The 9,337-nt window shown below is 37.3% G+C and overlaps 1 protein-coding gene across 1 annotated transcript in view; it reads right to left on the bottom strand.

The window, feature by feature from the left end:
- LOC107093013 (transcription factor IIIB 90 kDa subunit-like) overlaps nucleotides 1-7,697 on the bottom strand; it is a 64,849-nt gene extending 57,152 nt beyond the window's left edge. Inside the window, exons 1-3 of the mRNA XM_015387801.1 lie at nucleotides 7,481-7,697; nucleotides 3,186-3,391; nucleotides 564-644 (exon numbers count right to left, since the gene is read on the bottom strand). Of these exons, the coding sequence (XP_015243287.1) occupies nucleotides 564-644; nucleotides 3,186-3,366 (262 nt within the window). The 5' untranslated portion in view covers nucleotides 3,367-3,391; nucleotides 7,481-7,697. The remainder of the gene's footprint in view (nucleotides 1-563; nucleotides 645-3,185; nucleotides 3,392-7,480) is intronic.
- Between the last annotated feature and the right edge of the window lie 1,640 nt (nucleotides 7,698-9,337).

Here is a 9,337-nt window from a genome sequence, read left to right as displayed (position 1 = left end):
GGTCCGGATCCGGACCGCGGTCCGCTAATCAGTGACCTCTGCTCTAGATAATAATAAATTCTTACTTTTTCCATTTAGTGGGGGAATAATACGCAATAAAATCAGTAAATGGACCATATAGTAACACTTAAAAGTATGTTCTCTCTTCAAATGATCCAAAAACATGCTTTTATAGAACAATGACAACAGAAAAGAGAACTTTTAACTTTATACTCTGAGCTCTGTGAGCGCTCCCCTGGAAGCTGTCAATCTCTAGAACAGACAAGTCTGCTCTGATGCATACTCTGCAAAAGGGAGGGGCGAGAACAACATCTGGGGACTTTGTCCGCTCTCGGTCTTCTTATTCTTGTGAATTGGAACAGTACTAGGGCTGAGGCTGATGACGTTTTTGGAGTGCATAAGTACATGAGAACGCACAAGTACACATATTGAGAAATGGTCACAATCTCTCATCAGTCACAGAAGATTCCAGAGAATAGTTTAACTTCTAAATAAAAAGTTAAAACCACAGAAACATGGAGTGACTTCAGATGATTATCTCTCACAAACAGCTGGTCACTCACCTCTCTGCAGTGTTTGAGCTCTGGACTCAGATCCAGTACCCGGGAAGTATCCATCCCCAAAAGATGGATTCTTATTTCCACCTAAATGAAGATAAAGAATATGTGAGAAAAAAATAAGTCCAAACTGCAGAACTACTCTACTTTTTCTTTTTTTTTCCCCTCATCTATTTTTGTCTTGTCATGTAATCCAGTAAACATTCACACGATTAAACTAGTATTGAATAAAAACAATGAAGCTTCTTTTATTCTTGGATAATCTAATATTCAAACCCAAGAACCTGACATTGTGATGCTACAGCACCATCTAGTGCTGGAATTGCTCAACTACATGCATGAAAAGGGAACAGAATTTTTTTAATTGATAAGTGCTAATCGTTATTATTAAAAAAAAGATTAACACTTGTCCCAGAAATAATTTTATGGTAGCTTAAGCCTACACTGGTTAATTCCAAATTTTTTGGGCCAGCACCCCTGTCCATCCATTATTCTACTCTACTGCCCCATCAAATAAGATTCTGGCAACTTAAATAAATTATTATTATTTACACCAATGGGAAATATTTTTCATTAAAAAATATAATATGAATAATAAAAAATGCAAATGACAAAGACAGTTTCCCACACCAACAGCAAGCAACAACAGCTTGTTAGAAATGCCATTCATGATAATTGTTTAAAAGGGAAACAAGTTATTGAATTCAGCCAACCTCGGAAGGAAGGAAACTTTGGAAAACCGCTGGAAGCCCTGAGTCTGGTTTCTGCTTTCTGCTTTCTGGCAGTTTATTTACTGCAGGCTGCTTCATTTAATAAACGGTTCAGAGAGCTTTATATTCTCTTTAATGCAAATTTGTTTTGCAACACGGCTTTTGTAAATGTTTGCCTTTGGCTGTGATTTTTGTTTAATGGACACCATATATGATGTACAACACTTCAATAGACAAAACCTAATTGATTAATTAATCAACCTCCCTTTTCTAACCACAAGGGTGGATTTTTGGTTACATGACAATCTAGGATGGCACTTTTCCATCAGGACTACTTGGCTAAATACAACTCAGTAACATGACAGCATTAGTATATGATAAAAAAAAAAAAAAAAAAAAAACGCAACAATAGAGGGCATACAAAAAACAAAACCTTGCTCCTCATTCTAGGGCCTAGCCCAAGCAGTCGTTGCCATGGCAACACAGAAACACCCATGCCTGGCTGCAGCTCTGTGGCGCAGGTTGCAAAGATCACCGTCGCAACAGACGGTTGAAATATTTAACAAACTCCTTTCAACCTCATGCTGCTTGCTTTATATTAAGCTTCCACATCTTGCAACTTGCGAGGTATTAGTTTCATTTTTACAAATCATTTCATAACCCATGAGAAATTGATAAAAATGTAAATTCTGATCCAACCATCCCCCTCTACCCTACTTTAAATGGGGCGTTAGTGATTCCATAAATCCGTCAGGTCCGTCATTTTCCAAAACACATGAAAAACTTTAGTGTTGATATGAAATCCACTTTGGCCAATTTTTTTTTAAAGATACATTTATATAGTCCAATAAAAATGGGATTAATTGGAATTAATTACATCTTTTTTCCCCTTTTTCCTCATTTATGATCTTCTGTACATTTGACAAACAAACAGCAAACTATTGCTGGAGACTTGCTATTTAAGGGTTGAAATGTCCACTCTCTCTACCTATATGCTCTTTGTGACAGTGCTGGTACCAGATCTGCTCGAGGCCCCGCCCCTTCTTATGACGTCAACATATGGCAACTCCACTCAGACAAACTGTATTGCACCTGTAGCTTAAGGATAAAATCTCTTTTGGAGTCTCAACATATTATAACTTATATTTGCTTTTATTTTATACTTCATTGGCGATCTAAAGTAGAAAACAATCATTGTCAGTCTTGAAGGAAAGTACTGCGTTCTAAGACTGAGCTCTTCATCATGTGGCAACGTTCAGCCAATCATGTAGCGCAAGGTCACTGGCATCCGCAGGACCCGAGCAGATCTGGCAGCTGCAATGGTCCTTAGTGTGCGGTAGCGTTTAAAGGGCCTGTGGCTACAACTGGAGATATCAAAGCATCACCGTCGCCACAGTAATGATGTCTGAAGATACTGGCAGTAAGAGTGGAGGTAACGAAATTAGCCTGTATGCAGAACAGTTATAAAAAATAAAATCAAAAGTGAATAAGTTTGTTTACAGGATAAATTACCTATTACTTTCTGTTATGATTTTCATCTTTTGATAAAGCTGAAAAACCACATTGTCCCAGCGCAAAAATTTTGTCAAATGTTTTTTTTTTTCCTAATGTCAAAATACACAATTTGATGATCATTGGAAACACGGCTACAATTATATTCAAGTTTTTCTTGCTCTTTTCTCTGGTTAGCAATTTAACCTTTATGCTCCAGTGCTCCTTTAAGAGCTTTTAATCATCTTAGTAGCACACTTAAGCTTTTTTTTGATGGTTTTAGTTGCTTGCATGAAATAGTCCTCTTGATAATGTTTGCAGATACGATCAAGGCTGAGCTGTATAAAACAAAGCAAGGATTTCCAACAAAGCTGCGGGAAGGCATGCAGAAACCGACATTGTCCTGTGATTTCGGAATCACTCTCACCTTCTGAAGACACAAACTGTCCGACAGCCAGAGAGCCCCCGCCCGACTCCACAAACTCCACCTCAGACACAATAATGTTGTCTTCCAGCACGGAGCCGCAGCCCATGCAGACCGCATCGCCCCTCGCCTGGTCAACATCGATGTCCGAGCTGCCGCAGTGCTTACACACCTTAGAGCTCATGGTTTGGCTCTGCAAACCACAAAAGCTGAAAAACAAAAAAAACATGAGAATGTCCAGTTTAGTTTTTTAAAATGCAGAAATTTAGCCAGTCGTCTGTGCAATTCCTATCGATGTTGGCCAGAAAAATCGGTAATGCTTAAATGGGTTAGCTGTGAAGCCCCTTCAGTCCAGCTATGGAAAACTTACTTTCTAAAAGTTATTGTTTTAGAGAGATTAAGATACCGTCTGAATTGGAAATTCTACACTTTCAAATACTTCAAAATTAAAAGAAGAGTAATGTGAATCAGAAGGATCTATATGTACAAGTTTTTGTATAAATTGGTGACTTTTCTCAAATGTTTGCTTTAATTTATGCACATGCCTCCAGTTTCGTTTCCTGTATCAGAGCTGTATAGGTTTTGTCCTGTTTCTTTTCTGTATAAATGTTCAAAATACCCAATAAAAATATTTTTTTAAAAAGAGAAATTTCCTGTCTTTTCATTTCTCCAGCCATCCCCAAGAGCCAATTTCTAATATACATGCATAATATTTACATTTTGAAAACTCTTCCTGAATTTAATCTATTATTTAAATATTTAAATCTAAACACTCAATGTGAGAATTTCCAATTTTATTTGAAAGTAGCCTTTTTTTTATCATTTTGGAATTCATTTTAGGATTTGTAAAAAAAAAAAAAAAAAAAAAAAAAGCCAGAAATATTTCCAGTATGAAGGTTTATTAATGCTGACAAAAGCAACAACTAGACCAAAAATTTTGATTTATTTTCACAAATCAAAACAGAATCTCAGAATACGTCAATAAAATAAGAAATATGTTGGTGTGTGACAGAAACCCCTTAGGGCTCAAAGCTTAGCCTGTGGGTGTCTGAGTAAGAGATGAAAAGAATGATGAATATTTTCTACTGCCTCTGCAGATTTTCACCAGTATAGAGATTTTCTGGGTATGTTGAACTTCAGAAAAAAAGGCCAGGTTAACTTTACTAGCAACACAAAAACTAGAACGCCATCATTTACTAACATCAAGCTAGGTTTGGATTTGGAGCTTTTTATTAGGGCAGCATAGCCTCATTACAGTGATTGGTGGTTTCCAGAGTTGATTCTCTCTTTTTTTTTTAATTTTAATTTTTTTTGAGGGGTTTTCTTTTTTTTTTTTTTTTTAAACAAGCTGGCCAAAGGTGAGCTACAACAAGTGGGGGAGGGGGGCTGATGAGTTACTGTATACTGCATCGAGCAAGAAATCTCCACTCATGCTGGAACAGTCTCTGATTATTGAAAAAAAATCATGTATCAACGTATACAAATTTATGATGCTTTCAGATTGTTTTATCCTTTTATTCCCCGATTCAAAGGCAAATTCCACCATTAAAAATCTTAAAGAACCTTTCAATGCTAATGCAAGTTAAAAACAGAGACAGCTGCCCTGTTTAAACACCTTCGCTCTGCAGTCTGCAAACTTAAAGCCAGATAATCAAATGTACAGTGTACTTCCATAAAACCACAACTTTGACAATAACCACACCCCAAGCAGGATTGGAAATGAAATGTATAAGATTCTCATCTTTACTTGGGTTGATCCCTAGATTGTGTCAAAACCTGCAGTTGGGGAAAATATCTAAACCATATTTCCAAAAGGTAATCCTTAGACAAAGACAAAGCTGTATCAGAGGTTTCCCTTTAGTGATATACTTATTTTCACATTATAGTCACTCTTAATGCTAGGGTGATAGCTCTGTAACTGGTAAGGGGTCCCATAAAACTCCTTTTACATGTATGGTTAATACAACTATTCCTTATTTGTGCACATTATGGTTTTGATAAAAATCCTTTCACTAAAATGCCATCAGAACACTTATAATATTAAGTGCATCTCACCCCCCCTTCAGTGTCCACCACATTGGATCAGTCCATTTGCTGCACATGTTTAGAAAGGTCTAAACAAACAGCAGCAAACCAAGCAAACTTAGTGCTTTTGTCGACTTTTCAGACCCCTCTAGAACCAAAAAGCGCCTATCGCCAAATCTAGCAACTTTTTTCTGCTACTGGAGACTTGGCGACAACATATAGAAGCAGTGAACTCTGCTCTCCAGAGCAAGTATATTGGTAACCCCGCCTCCTGCTCTCCTCTATCTTGTCTGCTGTCATGAATCATGCAGCTGTTATTTCATACAAATTAAAAATGGAGAACAGATCAGCAGATCATGGCTTGTCTACAGTGAAAAGAAGGACTGGGTTATTTACTTTTGCCGTCGCCTTTTTGGAAACACAGGAAGGAGCAATCAGCTAAGTTAGAATAGGCTTAGTGATTGAAAAAAAAAACTTTGATTCCTTTTAAGACAGCATGAAAAATGCCAGCTGTAAATATTGCTAATATGAAAAGAAAAAAAGGACAAAAGAACATAGAGGAAAACAACAAGGGATAAGAGGAGAGAGACAAAACGCAGAACAAATTATGTCTGTCTATTCTATAAACAGTTCTTTGTCTGTATAATAGGTCTGTTTTCAGGGGCATACCCAGAATTTTTTAATAATGGTGGCCAGGCAATAACCAGTGTACAGTGAGAGGTGGCTGAAATGGATAGGCAGCAGAACCAATTGACTGAGTTTTTATCTTTAAATGCTTTTAAGTTGAAAGTGAAAGAATTTGAAGCAGCCTCAATGATCTGTAACTCTTTTAATTGATATGTTTTTATGCACCTGTCATTTATTTTAATGCATCTATGTTTCTGATGTAACTTTGATGCCTCTTGGCCAGGACTCCATTGAAAAAGAGGTTTTTAATCTCAATGGGATCAGTTCCTGGTTAAATAAAGTTTAAATAATAAAAATACATTAAAAAACTCAGGGTCAATCTCTACTTTTCCAACAGGAAAATGAACGAGCAAAACATCCATATTTTCTGAATAAAGACCAATTATACTTTCCTACAGCCTTTGCTAACAAATAGATGCATATATTTAAACATTCATGCTTTTTAGGTAAAAGGTGAAGTGGATAAAATCTTTTCCACATTGTCATTATTTACCTACTTTTATCAATAATCATCCAGCATAAAATTGATATTTACAAGTACTAATATCTACATAAATTGATTATTTAATACGTTTTTATTAAAAACAGTTATTTATCTATGATTTCACTAAAGACTCCTAGATGACATATTTTCTCTTTAGCCCATAAAACACAAAATCTTGTTCTGAAAAGAGCATGAAATCAGTACTTACCACCTTTAAAGTTAGTATATTGATGTGCAGAATTAACTACAGCGTTTTTGTTGTCAAACAATTGTGAATATATGAAAAAAAATTTTTTTTTAAATATTCCACTTGATTATTACGCGGAAAGCAATGGTAGGGGTGGCCAATGAATGGTTAAGGGTGGCCATGGCCACCCCTGGATCCCATCTAGATCCGCCCTTGTCTGTTTTATGTGTTCTCAATTCAGGGGGCCTCCTATCCGTCTTTGCCTAGGGCCCCAAATGTCCTAAATCCGCCCCATACTGGGGCTGGTGTTGTACCTTTAAGGGATGCTCTGCCAAAAAGTGATCAGCAGCCTCTACAGCTGTTGGACTTCAAGGTAGACAAACCTGAAAACAAAAGTCTTTCACAGACAGATTTTAGGCTCTTTTTTTTTTGGATTATTATTGTTTTACTGTCCAAAGTTTAACCTGTAAGAGTGGAGATGATCAGTTTTTGGCAAAACCTTCACATGTCTGAGCAAGTGATTTACATTATAAGGGTCTAATCTTTCTTTATTCCGATTAGATTAACGGTTTCCAGCATATTATGATGCTACAGAGAGAAAGGAGTGACTCGGCAGGGACAGGACACCCCTCAGTCTTCATCATCAGTGACGTGGCACAGACCTTCATCCCCCTCCCTCGCTTCTACCGGCCAACAAACCACCCTGGAGAGGATGGTTGGATGAAAACAGATGTTATTTAGATGTTTTTCTTAGTTTGCTTTGTGTTTGGGTGGTCGTTACGAATCAGCGAGGAGTTAACGGGAGCCGGTGACAGCTGGGTGGGGGAGGCTAAAGAGGCGCAGAAAGCTGAACATCGGTAAACGGTGTAACTCCATGAAGCTGTGTGAGCCCTAACAGCCACGGTGTTTCCATACCTTCAGCTTCAGCCCGCTGGTGTCCGAGACGAGCAGCGTAACGTCACGCCAGGACGACGTCAGACTCCGTGAAACCTAAACTCTGAAAGTCTAAAATTGACTTTCACACTTTCTTATAGCAGCTTGAATCGCATGTGAAGATATCCGAGCGATGACACTTCACTTAAAGGCTGAAATACTGAAATACCGGCGCAATCCCCAACATAACAGCAACCACGTGTGTCCGATGCCCTGGGAGTTCGGGCGATACCAACTGATGAGAGAGGGGGGGCTGTGTGGGCTACAGTAAATAACTGCTGCAATAACAACAGGGCTTTATTAAATTTATAAATTATTGCCTCAATATTACAAGCAGCATGTTATTTAAAAAGTTTTAGGAAATGATGGTGTTAGTACAAAAAATATATATATAGGTTAATCACAGTTATCCCTATACTGTTTTGGCACATTCCAACTTCCTTCATCACTTTAAATAACCCGGTATATTTAAATAAAAAAATCAAATTAATCATACATCTATTATTAATTATTTACTCTAACTTTACTAATCTTCCAGATAGATTTATGTAAGTTTGCAACACCTTCACATTTTGTAGTCTTGTTTTTGGGAGGGGTTTATTGGTTATTTTGCAATATTTCCATTCTTCCATACATTGTTTCCAAACATCTTTCTCCAAATCTCTCAGAATGTAAAAACTAATCTAGCCTGTAGGATTAGTTGAATTTAGTTTTATCTGGAATGTTCCTGGTAAATGGCCTGTGCTTTTATAGAGCTTTAAAGAAAACCCAAATTCCTTTACACTACATCAGGGGCGGATTTAGAAAATTTGGGGCCCTAGGCAAAGACAGGCAAGGGGCCCTATGAATTGAGAAGAAAAGAAAGAAGAAGAAGAAGAAGTACACATAAAACAGACCCATTATAAAGATACAGAAATTGTATTAGAATATAGACATCCATTATTTGTTCTACGTTTTGCCCCTCTCTTCTATTCCCTTTTTCTTGTTTTCTTCTCTATATTTTGTATTCAGCTGACTTTTCATTTTTTCTCAAAAGGAATCTAATATTTTTTCCAAGCACCAAGCTCACTTAGCTGATTGCTCCTTCCTGTGTTTCCAAAAAGGCGACGGCAAAAGTAAATAACACAGTCCTTCTTTTCACTGCAGACAAGCCATGATCTGTTTATCTGTTCTCCATTTTTTATTTGGATAAAATAACAGCTGCATGAATCATGACAGCAGACAAGACAGGAGAGTAGGAGGGGGGGTTACAAATCTACTTGCTCGGGAGAGCAGAGTTCGCTACTTTTATAGGTTGTCGCCAAAGTCTCCAGTAGCAGAAAAAAGTCGTTAGATTTGGCACTAGAATTGCTAAAGGGGTCTGAAAAGTCACCAAATATAGCGACAAAAGCACTAAGTGTGCTCTTCGCATTGTGTTCACATGTTTTGCTGCTTGTTTGGATTTTCTGAACATGTGCAGCAAATGGACTGATCCAATGTGGTTTTAATGGCATTTTAGTGAAATAATTTTTATCAAAAACATAATTAATGTGCACAAATAAAGAATAGTTATAATAACCACATATTTAAACAGAGTTTTATAGGGCCCCCAGGAACTTGGGGCTCTAGGCAACTGCCTAGGAATGCATATTGGTAAATCTCCCCAGCACTACATTCAGCAGCTCACACACACAGTCATACACCACTGGTTAAGAGCTAAAGTGTAGCCACAGCTGTTGTGGGGCACACTGACATCTGAATGATTATTGTTTTTGTTTAAATCTAACTAAAACATCCCTACATTTTAATCAAACTTGTCTTGATCTGCCAATATTACAGCTTCTTCCCAATCACCATCAG

Source organism: Cyprinodon variegatus, unplaced genomic scaffold (assembly GCF_000732505.1).
Source record: "Cyprinodon variegatus isolate N-32 unplaced genomic scaffold, C_variegatus-1.0 Scaffold403, whole genome shotgun sequence".
In the NCBI taxonomy this organism is placed as follows: Eukaryota; Metazoa; Chordata; class Actinopteri; order Cyprinodontiformes; family Cyprinodontidae; genus Cyprinodon; species Cyprinodon variegatus.
The sequence above is the reverse complement of the archived record's forward strand: the minus strand, read 5'-3'. Positions and strand labels throughout refer to the sequence as shown.